Source organism: Planococcus citri, chromosome 5 (assembly GCF_950023065.1).
Source record: "Planococcus citri chromosome 5, ihPlaCitr1.1, whole genome shotgun sequence".
Taxonomy (NCBI): Eukaryota; Metazoa; Arthropoda; class Insecta; order Hemiptera; family Pseudococcidae; genus Planococcus; species Planococcus citri.
Genome location: NC_088681.1, coordinates 22,656,353 through 22,678,619, shown reverse-complemented (window position 1 = coordinate 22,678,619; position 22,267 = coordinate 22,656,353). Strand labels below are relative to the sequence as shown.

Here is a 22,267-nt window from a genome sequence, read left to right as displayed (position 1 = left end):
GTCAAATTACTTACAATTTTTTAAAATTAAAAACCAGAATATTTCAATTTGGGATTTTCTGTTTTTTTTTTGTTGTTTATTTTGGGGTGATTTTTTTTCATCAATAAAATGTTTTGCTCGTATTTTGACATTTTTTGGTCACGTTTTAGTTACTTTTTCGAGCTTTTTTGATTACAATGGTTTCTAAAGTTACTTTTTTTTTGGAAAAAATTGGATAAGAGACTTGAAGCTCTCCTATATATCCCCTTCAATGCTCAAATCCCAGAAAAAGTTTAAAAATTCGTAAGATCTGTGGTTTGTTAGGCTTTCAGAGGAGCTGATTCAAATTGTCAACCTACTTTTTCGATACAAATCCCGCCTCACTTTATGCCCCAGAATGTTGTTTTTTTTTTTTTTTTTTTTTTTTAAATTGAATTTCGTATGGCCTTTGGTTTTTTGGTTTTTGAATTTCAACTTAATTTTTTGATGCATGCAAGCAAGCATTGAAAATAAAATTAGGATCCTTGATGTCAGCTTTTGAGGCCAGTTAGAAACTAGGGAAAAGTGGTAAAGTTTCGGTTCAGTCAAGGAATGAAATTTTCTACAAAAATAGATTGGATTATGACAGTTTTTTAGCCCTTGTTCACTTTGATGAACCCTCTGAAACCATTTCTCAACAATTTTTAATTGTTTTCAACCAGTATTTTGATTCTGGACTGATCAGTTCGAGTACGGAGTAATTCTAAATTATTACCATAGGTATTTTAAAAGAGAAATATTATCAAAAAATTTATCCGGAACCAAATTTCGTTTATTTTTATATGATCGAAATCCTTCTCGAAAGTGATTTTTTTTCAACCAGAATTTAACCTTCAAGTTTAACAAATAGATAGGATTGTTCGTCTGGCGTATTTTCTCAACAGTATACCTCATTCTAAACGAATCTCAAGGGTGCACATCTACTCACCACTCACCCCGAAGAAACAAACCCCAATCTCACTGCTCACATCTACACATAATCCCACAACGATTTCGAACGTGATATATGTACGAGTACGAGAGCCCACAAACATTTCAGTACCTAGCATTTTCATACCCGGTGTCCCAAAAAACCAATCCAATCTACGTCTTCGTTGATAAATTCAACCGCTTACACTCGTTGTAATTTAATAATTGATCGTTGAAATACGTAATTTCCAGACATCCTGTAGCACTTATGCACGACGTCGTACATGAACGTATGCGTTTGTATAGTCTGCTCCCCAGCCCGATGATTTCTGTCTTCCTTATTATCATTATTATTTACGCGACGCGACGTGACGATCGCGGTTCCGCGTGATTAATGTTTCACTCGTGATAAATGATAATTCCATTATCGGTATTAAACCTCTCGTTGACAAATGTTTGATAATTAACACACCCTCTTTTTTTTTTAATTTTTTACTTCCAAACTTATTTTCAAACTTGTTGACATTATTTAAATATTTATTTTCGAACGAGTCAACTACCTCTACGTCATGATACGAGACTACGAGCTACGTTGACGTCGTTGTCATCGTCGTCGGTGGTATAGGTTCTCGTATGTTTATACGAGTATGAGGACTTACCATTGATCGTACCGTTTTATAGGTGGAGGTAGGAAATCGATTAATTGCCAATTGATAGGTGATTTGGGGTAATTGATCGTTAAACACGATAATTAATTTATCAAGTAGGTGTAGATTATAAATTTGGAATAAATAAACAAAAAAATTGAAGAATTTGGGTACTAATGATGAGTCAGCCATGAAAATATTTGTTCCAATAGGTAAATGAATAAGCTGCCATGGTTTCATTATTTTTTGTTTCAATTTTCAATGATAAACTTGTTTTAGATTATCGAGGTAGAGAGGAGAGGGTGGAGGAAGAGAGGAATATGGGAAGGGCGTGATTCTGAAAAAATTCCAGATGTTCGAAATTTGAAATTGGCATTCAGAAAATCTAACAAAACATAGGATGCACAACTCCTTACGTTAGATTTGATGAGAATTGAGCATTTATACAGATTTGTGACGTACTGGAGGCCTGTAACGAAAAAGTAACTTGAAATTCGAAATTAGCACATTTGAAGACCTAACAAACCTCTGTTTCAATTTTTTCTCAATCTGAGGAGCAGATAGTGAAACTTTGGAGGCTTAAAGTCTCGTAAAAAATTCAATATGCTCATCATTCGTCAATTATTCAATACCTAAGTAAATTTGATTATGTTTTGTTTCAAGATTTGGGTATCCAGAATTGATGTTTGTTATGTTTTCGATCGTTCCGACTCCGAATTTCAAAATTTATTTTTTTGAAACCAGACTCCTAAGCTTAACAATAAATGAGCTCCTGAATTTTGGTGGAAAAAATAAACAAATTCATGCGACCTGTGTTTTTGGGGTTTCAAAGGTTCTGATTTTGAATTTGAAATTGTTTTTTGATACAAGCTCTACTAAACTTCATAATAAATCCTAAATTTATATAAAAAAAAAAAAAAAATGAAAAATCTACGTTAACCTTTATTTTAATGAATCTGAATATTTTAATTCACATTTTTTGATAAGAGTTTCTTTAAAATTCACAACGAGCTCCCAAACTTCACTGTTCACATGAATTATTGATTTTATTTACCCAAGTATGAAACTCATTGTAAGGTCCTGGAAGGCTTAAATCTAAAAATTGAGTTGAAACTCAAATTTTAATGTATAATAATACGTATTTTATTATTTTTTTAAAGAAAAAATAAAACCAAAAAAATAATTGAGAATTTTGTAAAAAAAAATATATATATTTAAGGCGAATTTTTTATTCAACTTTGTAAGAATTTTGGGCATTTTTAAAATAAAAAAAAATGAATAAAAATAACAAACAAATTATTTTCTGATACTTATTTTAACAGAACATCATGAAAAAATGATGCAAAATGAAAATCAAAGCACAAAAATGTACCGATGATTTTTGAAATGTTCGTCAATTTCTTATAAATTACAGAATGATTGAAGTAGGAAACGTAATCATTGGTCAAATGATCTCTCAAGGCTTTTTAGAAACCATTCCAAAAATGTGCTTTCGGTTCGTTTCCAATTCAAAATTACAAATTTGATTGCGAATGCAGGCATGGACTTTTTTAGACGAAGCTAAAGATGCAGGAGGGGTAAGGATGAAAAGTAGGGTGGCTTTTATTTATACTTATGAAATTTTTTAGGGGATTTTATTTTTCTCCCCTCTCTCCAGTTGTCGATTTTTATGAAAATAAATCCCTTAAAAATTTTAGCCCTACAACTTGAAATCTAATTCTTGCCAGAAAAATCTCCCAAGTTACAAAATATGGAAAAAAAATGGTTCAATTTCTTTAAATCATCCCTTTGTTCAAGAAAAAAAATCACCCCCCCCAATCTATTTTGGTGCCTTTGTTTGGAACTCCAAAAATAAGTGGAAACATTTTTTAAACATGGAAATAAGTAAATCAAAGTCTGCTAGAATTTTTTGAAAATTTTTCATTTCTGATTAGAACCTTTCTAAAGAATCCTTCTTTCGAGAAGAAAACTCTCTTGAACCTTAAAAATATTAGCCTCTTTCTGACGAAGCACGCCAAATTTGAAAAAAATCAAAAATATTGTTGTGGGGGGGGAGTGATGAGGGAAGTTTTTGTCAAAAAAAAAAAAAAGGTGGTCATTTAGAAAGATTCGGATCAAAAAACTGAAGTATTTTCAAAATATATTTAGGGTAAAGTCACCAGTAGTTGACATGATCCAGTAGTTGACACCTACGTCACAAAAATCGCCATTTTGGTGTCCCAGTGTGATTATTGAAAACACTGATTGCACTAAAAATTAATTCATACCTCGCTTATTATTGGCCGCGAGTTAGGTGATGATTATCAGTCATACTTTTTGCGTTTTATCAACTTTTATTTTCACCATGAAAATTTTGCAAAGTGTTTTACAATTATTTTTCCATCAAACAATTTTGAACATTTTGAGATGGTTATTATACCATTTGAAAGCTAATGAGATACACTTTCTTTCTAACTACTTTTGATTGATTCATAATCACATTTTCATGCTCGATAAACCGGGTGTCAATTACTGGGGTTTTTTGGACACTTTTTGAAATGATCATAAAAATCTCAAAAATGCACTTACGAATGTGAAACACAAATCAAAATGTAAGGAAAACTGTGTTCTTTTAGATGTACTTATCAAAGTTTTCAAAAAAATATCAACTTGAGCTGTAGATTGTTTTTTATCAAAAAGTATCAAAAATCTGTTCAACTACTGGCGACTTTACCCTACAAAATTGAATTTTTTTTTCGTTTTTTTTTTTTTTTTTTTTAAATGTAATGTTAGAGTATTTTTATGCCAGAGAATCACATTTTTGGAAGAATGGAAGATTTTCAAAAATATTTACCAACTTAAATTTACCTACGTATTTCATTTTTCTTGATTTGTTCCAATTTTTGGGGGCTGCACAGAAAGGGACCAAAATTCGAGAAAAAAAAACTCTTTTGGACCTCGAAACAATATTGGTCCTTATGAAGTCCACAAAATTTGTAAAAATAAAGAAAATCAAAAATATTGTTGAGAAGGGGGGGGGGGTGCTGAAGGAAGTTTTTTTCTTGAGAAAGAGGTTATCACTGAAGAATTTCAAAATACCTGCTTATGTTTACAGAATTGATTTTTTTTTGTTTCAATTTTCAGGGTGCTTTTATGTCAGGGAATCGCACTTTGATTTAAGTATGTACGTATTTCATTTTTCTTGATTTTTTTCGATTTTGGGAGCTCCATACAAAAGGACCAGAATATGTTGGCTGATTAGGGGAGGGTTTTCTCTGAAAAATGGATTGGTTAGAAGAATTTTGATCCCAAAATTGGAGAATTTTGAAGTAAATTGGATTTTTTCAATTTTTTCAATTTTTGTGATGTTGAGGAAGACGAGGAGTGGGGCTCCTGGACCGTTTTTTTGGACACGAAGAAACACCAAAAAATAGAGAATCATTTTTATAAAGAGAATGAAGCTTGTCAGTCTTAAAGTTCCTATTCGTAATCGAGCCTCTGAAGTTCGAACTAATAATTAAATTTTTTCCAACTTTTGTTACAAAGTTACAAAAAGGTGAATAATTCTGTTTTTTTTTTTTTTTTCAATCGGATCAGAATTAATCTAATAAGAGTAAATTCGAATCAGCCTTTGATCTTTCGCAGATTTTTTGGGAAATTCTATTTCAAAAATTTCAATATTATCAACAAACAATTAGATGCCTTGGAGCCCACTGCTCAGCCACTGCTGAATTCAGTTCAAAACCAATTGCAGCATGAGCTGATTTTTCTCATTCTGATCTCGAATTTTGAACGCTTCAATCAATCTAAAGGATAATTTTCAAACAAATCCGCGTTTTTCTGCCTCCTTCGCTTCATTATTGTCAATTCCGAATCCGTAAACATTTCTCAAACAAACCGCCTCGAATTGTGTGAATATGCAACTCCATCTACTACCACGATGGATTCAACTTTAATTACACGTTCGCTTTTCATTTTTCGTGCATTATTAATGCGGATACAACGACGACGACCGGCGATCGTGTTGGCAGCGGCGAGACTCAATTAATCGTTAACGATGACGATGAATTATCACGATAGTCGGTCTGACTTCTCACTATATACGTAGGTACGAATAAACTGACGGGTTAAATCGTTAAAAAAAAAAGAAATACAGTCGAGTGGAAAAAAACGGAAGCTTTTTACTCGTAAAACACGAATGCACCCAAGGTGCAATTTGCCTCATCTTCTGCCGATACGACAACGATGATGATGGTATTCGAGTTAGGTATTTTTTTAAGGTGTATTTTAATGGTTTTAATTATTCGCAGGTGTTGGCGGTATCTTGGTGATGGGTCTGGGTATCATTATATCGGGCGTGTTCATCATACGAGTGAAACCAAATGCCAGATTCGTTGCTGCCTGGATCGCTTGTGCTGCTGCTCTATACGCCATTGGTGGGTATCGAATTCGAATGTGTATTTTACTTATACATAGTTTGTACCTCGTAGATGTAAATGGGGGATATTTTGTCGTAGGAGTAATAGACGAATTGCATAATTTTTATACGGTTTGTTGACTCTATGAATTAATTTTTTTTTTGGTCGTTAGAATTGTATTTTTAGCGATACGTGGTCAATATGTATTTTGTTAATTGTTGACATTGTCCGCAGGTATGGGCATCCTAATGTTCGTCGGCTGCCCGATGAATGACCTCGCTGATCTTCGTCACGATGACAAGTTAGTACCTGCGCTATACTTTCATTAATATACTTATTGCTGAATATATTTAGGTAGAATTTTCCGAGAATTTTAGACGAAAATTTTTCGTCGTCGCAGACGTAACTAGACGCAGTCGATGATGAGTCAAACTATACATATTATACGATACGAATATCATTTTGTAGTCTAATGTGTATGTGTGATTGACATTATACAAGGATGTTAACAATGTTACTTGCCTAACGAATTGCGTTTGCTTTTTGTTTCATTTCAGAGGTGCTTTGGTCTCGGTGTTACCAGATTGCGCCAGGTCGTGTAACTGTGATCATAAATTCAGCCCGGTTTGCGGAGCGGATAAATTTACCCATTTTTCAGCCTGCTACGCCGGATGTCAAAATGTCACTTCGACGAATGGAGTTATCCAAGTATGATTTTGTCACGTGTTGATGTGAAAGAGTTGTGTATTTGATCGCGGGTATTTGCGAATAAATTACAAAGTTTGGTGGGAAAGTTCTAAAAGTACCTTTAATGAAAAATTGCGGTTGTGTCAGAATTTACTGAAATTGACAGTTTTCGACGCCACCATGATGATATATTTACGAGGGAACCTTTCGAAGTATCCGCTTCTGATTTGAAGAGGATCGAGATTTTTGGAAAAAGCACGGTCTGAAACACCCATAACTAAAATTTTAGCTGCTTAAATTGATTTTTCGATTTTTGTCAATTTTTTGAAAATCCAAAATTTACAGTTTTCAAAAATTTAAGATTTTTTTGAAAAAAATTGTAAGTTGGTAAATATTTAGTAAAAATGGCGAGAATTACTCCTAAAAAGAAGATACCAACTGTTCCGAACCGAATTTCATTATTTTTGGCCATTCTGGAGCCTCCAGCGTAATTTTCGATTTCTCCAGAATTTTTAAATTCCTCCACAAGACTCAAAAATTGATTTGGGTGGCACCCAAAAAACGAGTTATGACTGACTCTTGATCTGTTTAACAACCGTATCCACATTTGAAGTAATTTCGAGGGGGAGGGGCTCTTTCAGAGTGATTTTTTTTTGACCATTCTATTTGATGAAAAATTAAGACTGGGAAATCGAAAATTGTTGGTCAAAAAACAATTACGAGGTGAATGCATGAAAATTCACCCAAATGTGGATAAATTCGTTAAACAGGTAACGAATTGGCCATAAATTGATCTTCAGGTGATCAAATTAATTCTGCAAGCCACGTCCTAAAATCCCCTTAAACAAAATTTCAAGTCCTAAAGTTCATTTTTGGATTTGTGTGGTTTAAAAAAATTCAAAAAAGCTATTTTAAAGACGATTTCTAATTATTAGTTTTGGACCATGTTGGAGCCTCTCCAGACGACATCTTGCAGAGAAAATTACTGAAAATTTGATTTTTTTTCACTGTTTCTGGAATTCACAAGTTGGTAAAAAAATTCAAATTTGAACTGGCTCTCCTGGAATTTTGTAGTAACCACCTAAAATCGTGGAGAGCTTATTCAATAAGTACTGACCCAAGTTATTGGTGCTCGTATTTATTTTTGACTCCTCTAGAGCACTTTTAGATTTTTAGCGAAGTTTAAAAACTCGCTGGAGACTCCAAAAATGACAAATTGAGATTGTTTTCAAGTCTGGTGATCGTGTAGATTACACCAGACGATATCTTGTAAAAAAAAAAACTTGTTATATACTTTTTTTAATTTTTATTTTTTTTCAGAATTGAGAAAAATTTCTGATCTGTCAAAAATTCAAGTGCCAACGTGTATTTTTTGATTTTTAGTGAATTTTTGAAAATCTTTTGAAGGTCAAAAATGATAAAAAAACCTCAAAATTTTCCCAAATTGACATAGAAAGCTTAAATTTGGCAAATACCCTATTTTCGATCTGCCAAATCGATTGGAAACGGTTTCAACCCGTTTTGAGGAGTTCTGGAGCCTTCAGCAGATTTTTGAAACTTGCAATTTCCTGAAATTTTGTAGAAATTTTAGGTTTGTATTTTAAAAAATGCACTGGAAGCATCAGTAGTTTCCAAAAAATCACTGAAGGCTCTAAAATGACTTAAAATCCACCTGCAGTCGACTTCATGGCGTATTGAAACTAGTTTTCAGAATTAATTTCGGCTTTTCAACTGCATTTGAAGTTTCAGAAATCTACTGGAGGCTCCAAAAATTTTCAAAAAGTCGCTGGAAGCTCCAAAGTTACTTAAACTCACTAGCATCCGACTTAATAGTGTGCTTAAGTTGGAGTGCAGCGTGAATTTCGGATTTCCAACGTCATTTCAAGTTTCAAAAATCCGCTAGAGGCTCCAGAACTGCTCTAAACGGGTTGAAACCGTTTCCAATCGATTTGGCTGGTCTAAAACAGGGTATATTCCAAATTTCAGCTTTCTAGGTCAATTTGCTAAAAATTTTTATTTTTTTAAATTTTTGGCCTAAATAAAGATTTTCAAAAATTCATCAAAAATCGAAAAATGCACTTTAGCTTTTGAAATTATTTTGGCTGGTGATGAATTTTTGCATGCTCTTTCGATCTAGTTTTGTCCAGTTAAAAAAATTTCGTGCAAGTCCTATTTTGGAAAGCAGAATCTGCGATTTCGTTGGCAAGTTTGTTTTAAAATGTACGAAGTCTTAAAATTTTACTCAGAATCATTAATATTAGGATTTGACATTTTTTAAATTGTTGGTAATTCTTATAATATTGGAAGAAAACTAGAAAATTAAAAAACAAAAATTTTAAAAATATTTTGAAAAAAAAACAAAATTATTCTAAAAATAGGTATTTTTGCAAAAAAAAATAAAAAATAAAAAAACTATGGAATGATGTAAGTACTGTTATAAAATAAAAGTAGTTTAGAAAGAATTAAAATTTGAAAAATTCAAAAGATAATCGCCAAATATATAATTCAACAAAATTCTGATATTTGGCGTCGAAGCGTTGAAATCTTTCTTCGAATGTACGTAATTTTTTTTTCAAATAATCTTGAAAACATGCGATACTCGTAGAAAAGAACTTGAAGTAACCAATTTAGAAAAATTAGAAAAAGTAATATCATTATGACAAAGTTATACGTTTTTTTCACCTAATTTGATTATTTTTGGTTGAAATTTTAAAGCATCGAAGCAATAAAAAATTATTCATCTGATGAAATGATGCATATTTTGTTGATTTTTTAATGTTTTATTTCAAAAAAAGACCCAAATAAATTGAAAAGAGAACAGGAATCCTCAGAAGAGATTTTGATTAATTCAAAAAAAATTTTTGAAAATCATTTAAGCCCATAAAATGATCTATAATTATAGTGATATTTTTGAAACAAATTGAAGCATTCTAGAAAAAAATATCTCTTCAAAGTATTAAAAAGTTGATTCGAGTAATTATTGCGAATTATTTTTAGAATTTTTTTATTTTTTTTTAAATCAAAAATTAAAAATAGTATCCCTTATGAAAATTATGTACAACACTGCGAGATCAAATACACAATTCAAATATGTACATAGGTAGTATTTTATGATGAAAATTGATTTATAATTTACACTCGTCTATTTGCAGTTTTCAGATTGTGTTTGTTTGAATTACCCTAACACAACGCTGGGATACGATGGTCTGGACATAAATGACAAATTCACCGCCAAAATTGGTTACTGCGATTTCGATTGCAATAACTTCGTGTGGTACATAATGATATTTTCGTTCTTCGTATTCATCCACTCGACGTCCGATGTTGGTAGTATGTTGCTGACTTTACGATGCGTCGATCCTAGAGATAAAGCTATGGCTTTAGGTGTCATACAATTTGCCATCGGATTATTTGGTATGTCTCATTTCAGAACAGAAATAGAATGATTTTTTTTCTTTATTCTGACGATTAATTTAATTCTGATGCATGTTTTTTTTTTTGTCAATTAGGTAATGTGCCATGCTCGGTTATCTACGGAGCTGTAGTCGATTCGACTTGTCTCGTTTGGGAGATGGTGTGTGGCAAAACGGGAGCGTGTAGTTTATACGATACTAAAGCATTTCGTCAGTATTTCCACGGTTAGTATTCGTCTATCTTTGATATCGCTGTAGTGTTACTGTTTTGGATATTTTTCTAAAAATATGTTTATTTTTTCGGTTCAATTTCTCGATAAATTTTTTATTTTATTGACCAGTTTTTCAGTAGACAGTTTTTCCTAGAAATTTAACCAAAAAAAAGTGATCAAAATTTTTCACGACTTCGTTGAAATTGAAAAAAAAATTAATATTCTTTCTGACTTCTTCAACTACCCAACAAAAAGTCTGTTCACGATTCTGCGAATTCCGAACCTGTTTTATTTCAAAAATAAGCTTATTTAAATATACCTATTTTTTATAAAATAATCAATGACTATAATAAAGATGTAATTCATTTTGGTATTTGTTCCAGGAACGACGAGTGCTATCATGCTCTGCGCTTTCGTAGTAGATCTGATCGTCTGGTATAAAGCTGATAATATAAATTTCGGTACCGACGAACCATTACCGCAAACTCAAGAGGAAGAACTGACCCCGATCGCCGAAAAAACTAACTGCTGCGATAATGATAAAAATTAACCCAGCTTCGGTTATCGGATAAATTCCAGGAAACTTGAGATTGTAAGTGGTAATTATTATTTTGTTAAAAACGACTCACTTACCCTCATTCATTCGTAAGCTGGTCAAGTTCGCACATCATTATACATACATATTGGCGTATTTACGGCGAACAGAGTATGCAACTTAATTAACATCCCTTCCGCAACTCGAACCAAAAGGCAAAAAAATGGTCTTGTTCTTCGAATTCGTTCGAATTTTTGTTTATGTCTTCCCTTCAATGATCTTGTAAAATAACGACCCTCTTCGAGTATTTTCCTCCGAACTCTTCAGAGGGCAGGGAGGAGCTCTTAACTTTCTGTAGAACTGGAAAACTTCGAAGGCACAATTATCCCAAGACAAATTGAACTTCTAATTAAATAATTAAACTCCTAAAAATATTATTAAAAATGATCCAAAAAACTGATGAAAATTCAGAAAAATTTAGAAAAAAATTAGTAAAAATTAATTTTGATAAAATATATCGAATTTAGTTAAATATGTGTAAACAATTGCGAAAAAATGTTGAAAACAACGTAAAAACACTAAATAAAAAATCATTAAAATTAATCAAAAAGTTATGAAGTTCAATATAAAAGTTATCAAATCAAGTCAAACTTGGTGTAAAAAAGAAAAGGAAAAAGATTTATTTTTATCTACTTTTCTAGCACAAAATAAAAGTATTAAAAATTGCTAAAAATTAATAAAACTTCATTAAAATTGATCATCGAAAAATTCTGAAAATATGTTGAAAAACTTCATCGTACGTAAAAATACTGAAAAAAAGAATAGAACATTTAAAGCATTAACAAATACCACAAACTGCTGAAATTTCCTGTAAAATTCATCAAAAGCAAAAAATACATGAAAAATAAAATAGCAAAAAAAAATGTTAAAAACGATTTTAAAATACTAAAAAAAATTTAAGCATTAAAAATTACCAAAAATTGATGAAATTTCATTAAAATTAATCAGAGTGATAAAATTCGCGTTAAAAATTGTATAAATTGTATTGAAAATTGTAGAAGAACGCAAAAAAAAAGGCAAAAAAATTACTAAAAATAAACGACAACTGATGAAATTTTCTGCTGAATTCATCGAAAAATCCTGAAAATATGTTGAAAAACTTAATAAAAATACTGAAAAAAATAGAACATTTAAAGCATTAACAAATATCAAAAACTGTCGACATTTTCTGTAAAATTAATCAAATTTAGCAGAAAATACGTAAAAAATAAAATTGCAAAAAAAATGTTAATGACGACATGAAAATACTAAAGAAAATTTAAGCATTAAAAATTACCAAAAATTGATAAAATTTCATTAAAATTGATTAGAGTGATAAAATTTGCGCTTAAAATTGTGAAAATGGTTAAAAATTGTGGAAGAACTCAAAATAAAGCAAAAAAAATTACCAAAAATAAACAAGAACTGATGAAATTTTCTGTAGAATTCATCGAAAAATTCTAAAAATACTCGTGTGTTGAAAAACTTCATAAAAATACTTACTGAAAAAAATAGAACATTTAAAGCATTAAAAAATTACTAAAAACTGCTAAAATTTTTGCAAAATTCATCAAATTTAGCAAAATATACATAAAAAATGAAATTTCAAAAAAAAATGTTAAAAAACGACACAAAAATACTGAAAAAAATTTGAACATTAAAAATTACCAAAACCTGATGAAATTTCTATAAAACTCATCAAATGTAAAATGTATTTCCATAAAAAATGATGAAAAAATGATTAAAATTGGCTTTAAAAAAAAATTAAAAATAACAAGAACATAAAAATAGTTGAAAATATCTAATTTCTGATGAGATTTTAGTTCCTAAAACTGTTCAAATTTATTAGAATCTGCACTAAAAATTTTGAAAAATGTTAAAAAAATGACAATAAATCCTGAAAAGCTTATAAAATTTAATCAAATTTCATCTAATGTAGTGAAATTTTCATAAAAAACTGTAAAAAATGATGAAAATGGCAAACTAATGAAATTTCAGTAAAATTTTTCAATTTGAGTTATATGTAAGTATTTGCATAAAAAGTCGTGTAAAATAATCTGAAAATTATGTAAAAAAAAAGACGTTCAACTTAAATGTATTTTAAAAATATACATTTTCAAAAACTGACTAAATTTGGCCAAATTTGACAAAAATTGCGTTATTGGTGGAAGATTGTCGAATAAAGTGTGTTTGAAATGAAATAAAAACGCTTTTTAAAACCTTCGGAATTAATAAAACTGTTGATAATGGACAAAAATTAAGCAAAATTTGTTCAAATGTAGCAAAAACTGTTTGAAACATAATTTAAAATTTACTAAAAGCGTTAAAATCAAACAAAAATGTTGCAAAAACTTATAAAATTTGTCCCGAAAAATTGTACTATTAAAGCTACGTTTATACATATTTTAGAAAATCACCAAAAATTGATGAAATTTCAGCAAAACTGAACAAATTTCATCGAAAATGTCATTAAACAATGTTGAAATAATTATTATAATGATAGAAGTATAATTAATAATGGCTAAAAATCGATACAATGCATCAAAATCTGACCAAAATTTCGTAAAAAATTCATAAATGATAAAACTTACCTGTAAAAATCAATAGCAATGCTTTCTGATGAAGAGAACTGGGAGCAAAAAAATGATCCATGAACATGATTCAGTTCATAATTTTTTGCATCGTCAATCACGAATCAAATCTCAGAATTTTTGATCAGAATTGTAACTTTGATTCGAGTCGTCCCCAATCCTGCTTCTGGCACCATTAGTTTGAATTTTGACCCTATTCGGTGGAGTAGAGGGGGTACTGGGGACCTTATAGCAGGATCCAATCGAAAAACTAAGGTCATATTTGTGTTCAGCGCCTCTAAAAACATATCAATCGATGTATTACATGTCCCAATTTTCTTTTTCGAGTTTTGACCCCAAATATGGAGGAACAACCTACTCCCCATTTTTTATAATGAGGTATTTCGCAATTTCAAAGAAGGTCGATGTTGTAAAAAAAAAAATTCAAACTAGATCAAAACACGTTTCGATGCTGAAAATCGCATTTCTTTCGTTCGAATTGATAGAAAAACGTATTTACGGCGAACAGAGTATGCAATTTTATTAACACCTGTAATTAAACCTGGTATTTTGCAATTCGCAGATGACGTATCTCGATGGTACATCGATGGCTGGCGAATTCTTCGACGCAGTCGTTTTCATGGGACTGATTATTTTAGATTAATTGATATAATATTTTTTATTAAGCCAATTCGAGTGTGATATCAGCTCAAGACATCACGTTGATTATGTTTTTAAAATTTTTTTCTTTTTTTTTTTTCGTAGTACAAAATGTTGATGCGCTTTTAAGTTACCCATTGCGTATTGTTGTAATATTTTCGTCTTTTATTTTTTCCATACCGGTTATGCAAATGTGACAATACTTGAACCCTTAATTATTTAATTTTTTTTTCCTCGTTATATCTACTTTAATAATATTGTACTATCGAACGAATCGTTGACTTAAAACGGGCTGGCATTTAAACCGAGTGGTAACTATTTTCAAGTATTGTTACGATAGGAAATGCATGCAAATTGCATAATGCAGTTTCATACACACACACACACAGATACGTATACAGTACGACTTGTGTGGGGACGTTTGGAATCGAGAATTTATAGCGTCGTCGCGCCAAAAAAAACACTTACATGGTCGAATACATTCTTAGAGTATCCAGATTGTTCCTACTCTTTTTACCCTTAATTAATTGTTTTTTTTCTCTTTGTTTTATACGTGTATTTTTTTGTTTGTCTTATTTTTTTTTCTCTTCTCTTTCTTATATACTTCTTTGATAGAACCTTGTTGTTAATTCTTTTTTTTTTTTAGTAGTCTGGTCAGCGAATACGGTTTCCAATTTGTTAACTTAATAAGATATTTTATCTACATAATACCCCTCTTTTTTTTTTTTTTTTTGTTACACCTGAATCTGATATACACCTAAGTGAATTTATTATTGACCTTAGTGTATTATGATGAAGATCTTTTTAACGCAATTATGTCAATTTTTTATATATATTTACGTTTGACTCGTTTTATTAATTTCTTTTTGCATATGTTGTTGTTTTAATTTATTTTTGTTTACGTATCTTTTTTTTTCTTTTTTTTTTTTTTGTAACGTTGAATCTTCATTTTTTTATACTTTTTAATTTTTTTTTCTTCTCTCCGCCAGTATAAGTAGAACGTATAAATAAAGAAACGAATACCGTCTTCCTGAAATAATTAATTAGGTAATTTCGCCCACCCTGATTTTGAAATTTTATCCCTCATCATACTGCAGCCTTACCACTCAGTAACATGGTTATTAAAAATTGTTTTGTGATAATTTTCTAATTGTTATTATTTATAAATGCTAGTCAATACTACAAAGGAATTAATAAAAGCAAAACGGGTTGTAAAAACAACATTTATATCAAAGGCGAACATTTTTATCGCTTTTTACTTTATACATAATTATTTCTAATATTTTTTTGTATATTTTGTAATGTGATTATACTGTGTATACTTTTTCTTTTTAATTTTTTTTTTCTTTCTCTTCTTTTATATTGTGTTGCGCAGATGTGTTAATTTTAATAAAAACTGTGTTTTTAACGCGATATTTTTTAGATTTTTTTTCGATTTTTGAGTGTAGAAAGGAAATACATGTGAATTGAAAAAAAAATACGTTTATTAAAACACTATTATTACAATAATGAAAATAATAAAGAACAAACAACGTTGAATAAATTATACATTTTTTTTTGTTGAAATTTTTGACACTGGTGTAGGAATTGAGCTCGCGTTTTTTGATAGAAAGTTTATTTTTTATCACCTGTAAAAATAAAATGAAAATAAAATTAATTATTTTTCATATTATTATTATCAAGAAATTAATTATTAAAAATTCGAATTCGAAATTTAAAATAATTTGAGATTTGAGATGAAATGAATTATAAGTTGGTTACCTTTTTTCCAGTAGTGTCATTAGCTTTTTCACTGGAGGTTCACGTCTTTTAGAGCAAGATTAAAAATATTGATTTAGGTTCTTAGCATCTGAAAAAATGAAATAAAATAAAGGTTAATTAATATGTACGAAAAATTACAGTAGAAAAGGCATTGCTTCTTAGAGGCTAATTCGAGTGTATTTTTTGTATAAATTTACAATATTTTTCGTGTTTTAAACAGATGATTGGTAGTTCATGACTTTGATCCAGCGTTACGTTTTGGTTTTTGGAAAAATCGAGTTTTCGTTAAGTTAAGTTTTGTTTAGTTATTAAAAATAACGTTTTCGTTTTTTTCGTTATTCATTATTTTCCTCAAATTTGGCCAATTTCAGTGATTTAAAAAAATCGTTTTTTTTTCGTTTTTCGTTTTTGATAAACTAAATGTTTTGTTTGATCAAATTTTGGTCATTTTAAAATTTTTTTTTTTTGGTTTATAATTTGACTATTTATTTTTGAACTTTTTAGATCAAAAATAATATGCAAAATTCGAATTTCTAGAAAATTCGTGAAAAAAAAAACTTCTCAAGGACGAAACTTTCAGCTGCTTAAACTGGGATTAAAAATGTATAAAAATGAAAATTTTATAAAATTGGATACTTTTTGAAAAAGTTTAAAAAAATTACATTTCAGGGAGGAAGGAAGGACTGGAAGAGAGAAGGGAGAGAGGGAGGGAGAGGATTTTTTGCACCAAAATTACAACTAACCTATGAAAATGTGATCTTAAATAGCCTCAAAATTTCATGAAATTCCACTACATTTTGTATTTAAAAAAAAAAAAATGAAAATTGTTCATCATATTTTAACTGTTTTTATCCAGAACTCCACGTTTTTAATTTTGAAAGATTCCTTTAATATAAAGGATAAAGGGCAGGTGACTGACAATGAGTTGTATTGTATTGAAAGTCTCGATCATGCTATTTTCAAAAAAAATAAAAAGTGAAAAATGACTTTTTCAAAAAAAATATTGAAAAAAATAATAAAATTGCAAAAAAGAACCGAAAAAATATTGATGAAAGCAAAAGAAATGAAAAAAAAATAGTTCACCAAGACTGCTGAAATCTCAAAAATTAAACATTCTCCAATGTGTGTTTAAAATGAAAATCGAAAAAACACAATTTAATTTGACAAAACAAACATGACTTGAAATCAAGTATTTTTTTCAAAGCAGAAAAAATAGAAAAATTTGATGGGGAAAAAAATGAAAAATAAAAACAAAAAATATAGTAAAAATTTAAAGGAATTTAGGTTCTTGAATTTCTGCAAATAGTATTTTTTTCAAAACAGAAAGACATAAAAAAACTTGATGAAAATTAAAAAAAAAAAAGAAAAATACCTACGTAAAAATGAAATAAAATGAAAATAAAAACAAAAAAAAACAAAAATTTAAAGGAATTTAGGTTCTTTGAATTTCTGCAAATAGTATTTTTTTTCAAAGCAGAAAGACATAGAAAAACTTGATAAAAATTAATAAAAAATAAAAAAATAAAAATGAAAAAAATGACGAAAATAAAAACAAAAAAATGAAAAATTTAAAGGAATTCAAGTTCTTGAATTTCTGCAAATGTCAAATCGGAAACTATCCTCTCTCTCTAAGCATCTCTTTCCCCCACTCCCATCAAAAAATAGTTCAACGTACGTTTCCCGCGTATTGGTGTTTTTTTTTAAATTGAAAATTCCAAGTTTTCATGCAAAAGCTCCAATATGGATTAAAATAAATGATATATTCGTAATCAGCGATGCTTAATTAGTGATAATCGACTTCTCGTACGTCCTTTTAGCTTTTCATTAAGACAAGAAGCTCAATTTTAAAAACTTCATATTTGCCCCTTAAAATATAAAAATATGCAACCCAAACGACAAGGCAAAATAACCAATTGGCTTATTTTGATGCAAAATGGGACCTATTTCATTAGGAGAATATAGGATATTAGGAGTTGAGCTTTAGAATTTTTTTGTGAGCGTCGGGAAGCTTTTAGAGATGTACGACGTATCGTTGGAGGGGGTTTTTGGACCCAGAGAATCTATTTATGGTGTTAGTTTCACCCCAAAGTGCAAAATTTCTCAAGTAATGGAGTACTTTTTATGGAAAAGTTGAACTTTCAAGGGTGAAAACGCATCCAGGAGTAAAATAAGTAAAATAGATGAATTGTATTTGTAATCAGGGATGCTTAATTAACTAATATGTAATTAAGTAATCAAAAAATTTGGAAAAATTCAACTCAAACTTACGGCGAGTATCCATAACCTCCATAACCAGCATGGGCGAAGCTTCCAGCACTAGCAAAGCTACCAACTCCGTAGCTCGGGTACGATACATAAGATGGGGCGGCAACAACAGCAGGTTGAGCATAGACAGCGGGTTGAGCGTAGACAGCGGGCACAGCATGTACAGCAGGTTGGGCAACAACTACTGGGGCGGGTTCTTCGATAACGTAGCTTTTGCTGATCGGGTATCCGTATCCTCCGTATCCGCCATATCCGTAACCTCCGTAACCGCCTCCGTAGCCACCGTAGTATCCACCGTAGCCACCGTAGCCACCACCGTAGTGTTTGAATTTAGCCAAAGCAGCGCCTCCGATGAGGGCTCCGGCGCCGACAGCTCCAGCACCGATGACACCGGCGCCGATAACTTTAGCAGCTCCGAGACCGCCGAGGACGGCGGCACCTTTGGCCAAACCTAATCCCAAGAGAAGACTTCTTTTCTGTCTGGGGTCAGCTGGGTTGTTTTCAGCGAGTTCTGCGAATAAATTCAAGTGCGAATTGTAGCTCATTATACAATAATTTGAGTTATAATAAATTGAAAATTAATGATTTTTTTCAAAATTGAGGGTTGGAGGAGCATCGATGCGTCGTATCAAAAAAATAAGTAGATATTTGAATTCAGCACCCTCAAAAACCTATGAAACGATATGTCACACGATATTTTCAATTTTTTGGCATTTGACTCAATTTGAGGGATGGGAGGGGGAGGGGTCAAGGGGTATACTGCTGATATTTGAGCTGGGTGCTATAAAATCAATAAAAATCGATTAGCTCGTCTACTTTGGACATTTTTTTGATCGTCAAGTTCAATTATTGGCAAATTTTTATGATCCCGTCTCTTTCAATAAACTCACCCCTCCCCCCCCCCCCCCTCAAACATGGTCGGAATTTTGAAAGAATTGTAAATGGCGAGTGACATATCGTTTGTTAGGTTTTCGACGATGGCGAGTTCGAATTTCCAATTATTTTTGAGATACGACCCCTCAGTACCCCTCCAGCCACACTATTTTGGAAAAAATTGAAAAATTTTGAAAATAATGATGTGACATGTCGATTATCATGGGGCAATGAAAATCTTATCGAAAAAAATAATCGTAAATTCGAATTCAGCTCTCTCAAAAACATAACAAGCGACACGTCGCACGTCATTTTCTATTGTTTGAAATTTTGATCTTATTTAAGGGCGTGGAAGGGGTGAGATTGGGAGGTCAAATTGGAAAAATTAGCCGAGCAATAATTAAAATTGATTTTCCAATACATATTTAAAACAAGTGAATTAGAATATTGACCAATTTGTTTTTATTCAGCTCTTTTTGAATCAGTATAAATCAACAAGTTACGCAGTAATTTCTATAATTTTTCGATTTTTTTTTTAAATTAGGAGAAGGGGGAACTTGAGGGGTCTATGATGGATCGTATTCAAAAAATGAGTTGAAATTTCAATTCAGCACTCTCAAAAAACCAAGAAATAATCCACAAATTTCAATTTTCTTGGAAATTTGGCCATTATAAGAATAGGTAATAATCGTTAAATTTATTGAAATATTAAAAAAAAAAAAAAAAAAAAACTTTATAACCCTAGACAAACATTTTAAAAATCAAAATCATCCAAAAAAGTGAAAACAAAAAAATTGAAAAATAATCTGTAAACAAAATAAGACAGTGATTGCTTTACACTTGATATTTTTAAAAAGTCAATTACTTTTTAGTTTTTTAATTTCAAAAATAACTACAAAACTTTCTTTTTAATGTTTGTTTTTTTTTCTTTTTTTTTTTTTTAATTTGAAATATAAACCGAACAATGACATTTTGTAATTTTATTGAGTCGATAAAATTGAAGCATTTTGAACAAGTACTTCAAAAAAGTGAAGTAAATACTTATTTGAAAAAAAAATTAGCAAAATAAAACAGAATTTGAACAAGTTTAGTATTTAAAAAAAACATGATAGAATAATTCTTATTTAACAAAATAAATGTTTATTTTTTTTATTGAAATGTAAAAAAAAATAATTTAAAAAAACATTCATGATTAAAAACTGTTTAAATTTTCTTCGAATTTCAAATTATTTTGTGTTTCATGAAAACTGGTTTTTAATTCATTTTGAACAAGTCTTTACCTACTTTTTAAAAGTGTTTTTTTTTACCAACTTTTTTTATTTAAATAAAAGAAAAAATGTCTGCATTTTCGGACATTTCAAAAAAAAATCTGAATTAATTTAATTGGAAATTAATTTTCAAGATGATTTTTGAAGTTTTTTAGTCTTTTTCTAAGTAAAAGTGAATTCGAAATCATTTTACTTATTTTTTTTTAAATTTTCTATAAATTAAGCTGTATTTATTTTATTAAAGAATTTTAGTTTTCAAATTTGAATAAAATTAAATTCTTCTGTTTTGTATTATGTTTGGAAAAAATTCATTTCAAGTTGGAAATAATTGAAAAAGTTGTATTTTTAGTTGGAAATTATTGATTCGCAAAAATTGCACTATCAATTTCTTAAAAAAAAGTTCGCACCGAAATTTCATCCATATCGTTCGATTCCAAACATCATTTTTCAATGGAGTGATCAAAATTCCAAAGAAAAAATCCGCCCTAGCTTCCCATAGAAAAGTTAAAATTTAAAAATAATACAAAATTCAAGTTCAGCGTGAAATTTTAACCCATTTTGATAGGTCACAGTGATAATTTTGAAAAATAATTTCACGGAGAAATTTTATGGAAAGGGTAAATTTTCTGTCAGCTGCAATGAAATTGAAAATTATAGCGATCGTTTCCAATAATGAAATCAAAATTGAGATCGTAGGTGTAGAAGAAAGGGACAGAGGAAAAGCATGGAAGCTTTTTTGACATTTTTTCCCTTATGTATCGAGGCTAATTTTTTAAGACGTGCTACTTTAGGAGAAAATCCTTACTCAGAAATTAAGTATAACCTTTTGCTATAAAAATTGTAAAAAAATTACTCACTTTGTTGAGCGATTGGCTGAGCTAAGCAGACAGCTGCCAACAATACAACGGATCCGAGAACTAAGTATTTCATTTTGATCTACACTTGTATTATTTTTCCAACTGGGGAAAAAAAAGAAAATCAAAAAGCTAAGTAAAAAAAACACAAAAATCACAACCAAACACAGCCCGGCGAAGTCTCGAGTTCGAATGAGGTTCGTGAAAATCAAATGTAGAATTAATATTTATAAAAAGGGCTGCGCGGTGCGAAGTTTTCCTCTGCGGTTCTTTTTTTTTAGCGCAAAAGTAAATTCGAATAACCGGTTTGGGTTTTTTACTCCTCAAAGTGCACAAGTTTTGAGATGCGAACAGAAGAAGAGAGGTATTAGCAGTTTATTGGTAATTGGTATAGCTGAGCGATGTAAGGTCAAGGGCGTTTCATTTCGTCGAACTAACGTAGGTAATTCATTTTTACACATTTGAGATTACATAATATCGCATTCCTTTCACCGAATTTCAGGATGTACGAGTAAAATAGTAAATTCTCTGTGTTTTTTTAGAGAAATGTAAACTCGCACATATGTAGGACCAATAGGTAGGTAGCTTTTTTCTGCTTTCGTTCTTCTACTGTAGGTATAGGTTCTTGCATTTTAATCACATGCTTCTTGCTATACGACGACGAATGATTTGTGTAAAGCTGTCAGGAATATAGAGATAATACATGCACGATTTTTTCCCCTCCCTTCGGTACTCTTTCTGGACGAAGTAAAGCTCGCGATGAGTTGTTAACTCATGTAACGTAACATTTTAGGGCCTATAAATGAAAATAATTATTTACCCGCAGCCTATAATTTTCTGCTTAATTTACATCGAATAGTGCTTAATTTATATTAACGAATAACGGTGGCATTTACGAGTGTATAGGAGAACACGAGATACCTACATAGATAGGTAATTTAATATGTATTAATATATGGATCAGCGAATTTTAAACGGATATTTATACAGAATTTTTTGCCAAAAGCTTTAATCTGAGATAAGGATTTTTGGCAACCAATTTGTTTTTAATACAAATTTTTCGATATTTAACGTGACAAATTTTTCCACAGCTCTAGGTATGTAGTTAGTCTTCTATTAGCATTGTCAATCCTAGAGCGAAGAATGCGTTTCAGGTACC

General features: G+C 30.4%; 2 protein-coding genes across 5 annotated transcripts in view; one reads left to right on the top strand and one right to left on the bottom strand.

The window, feature by feature from the left end:
- The window catches only part of Oatp74D (Organic anion transporting polypeptide 74D), a 163,680-nt gene extending 148,180 nt beyond the window's left edge, over positions 1 to 15,500 (top strand). For all 3 annotated transcript variants that reach the window (XM_065366525.1, XM_065366524.1, XM_065366526.1), the window contains 7 exons: positions 5,864 to 5,989; positions 6,206 to 6,272; positions 6,529 to 6,679; positions 9,811 to 10,072; positions 10,168 to 10,296; positions 10,667 to 10,875; positions 14,011 to 15,500. In XM_065366525.1, coding sequence (XP_065222597.1) covers positions 5,864 to 5,989; positions 6,206 to 6,272; positions 6,529 to 6,679; positions 9,811 to 10,072; positions 10,168 to 10,296; positions 10,667 to 10,833 — 902 coding nt within the window. In that variant the 3' untranslated portion in view covers positions 10,834 to 10,875; positions 14,011 to 15,500. The remainder of the gene's footprint in view (positions 1 to 5,863; positions 5,990 to 6,205; positions 6,273 to 6,528; positions 6,680 to 9,810; positions 10,073 to 10,167; positions 10,297 to 10,666; positions 10,876 to 14,010) is intronic.
- Positions 15,501 to 15,553: 53 nt separating this feature from the next.
- On the bottom strand, positions 15,554 to 21,322 carry LOC135847114 (shematrin-like protein 2). 2 transcript variants are annotated; one of them, XR_010559088.1, is made up of 4 exons: positions 21,112 to 21,321; positions 18,117 to 18,624; positions 15,849 to 15,936; positions 15,554 to 15,715 (listed from the first exon to the last, which is right to left on the bottom strand). XR_010559088.1 is itself a non-coding variant. In XM_065366531.1 (3 exons), exons 1-3 carry the CDS (start codon positions 21,182 to 21,184, stop codon positions 15,930 to 15,932), a joined length of 588 nt encoding a protein of 195 aa, XP_065222603.1. In that variant the 5' UTR covers positions 21,185 to 21,322; the 3' UTR covers positions 15,847 to 15,929. The 2 variants fall into 2 exon arrangements, 1 of the variants encoding a protein (XP_065222603.1); XM_065366531.1 differs by lacking the exon at positions 15,554 to 15,715 and having other exon boundaries at positions 15,847 to 15,936; positions 21,112 to 21,322.
- Between the last annotated feature and the right edge of the window lie 945 nt (positions 21,323 to 22,267).

Bases quoted from the DNA above. Each gene is read 5' to 3' on its own strand.
- LOC135847114 (XM_065366531.1), bottom strand. From the start codon at position 21,184: ATGAAATACTTAGTTCTCGGATCCGTTGTATTGTTGGCAGCTGTCTGC. The intron at 18,625-21,111 runs GTGAGTAATTTT...ATTTATTCGCAG, and splicing joins TCAGCCAATCGCTCAACAAA to AACTCGCTGAAAACAACCCA.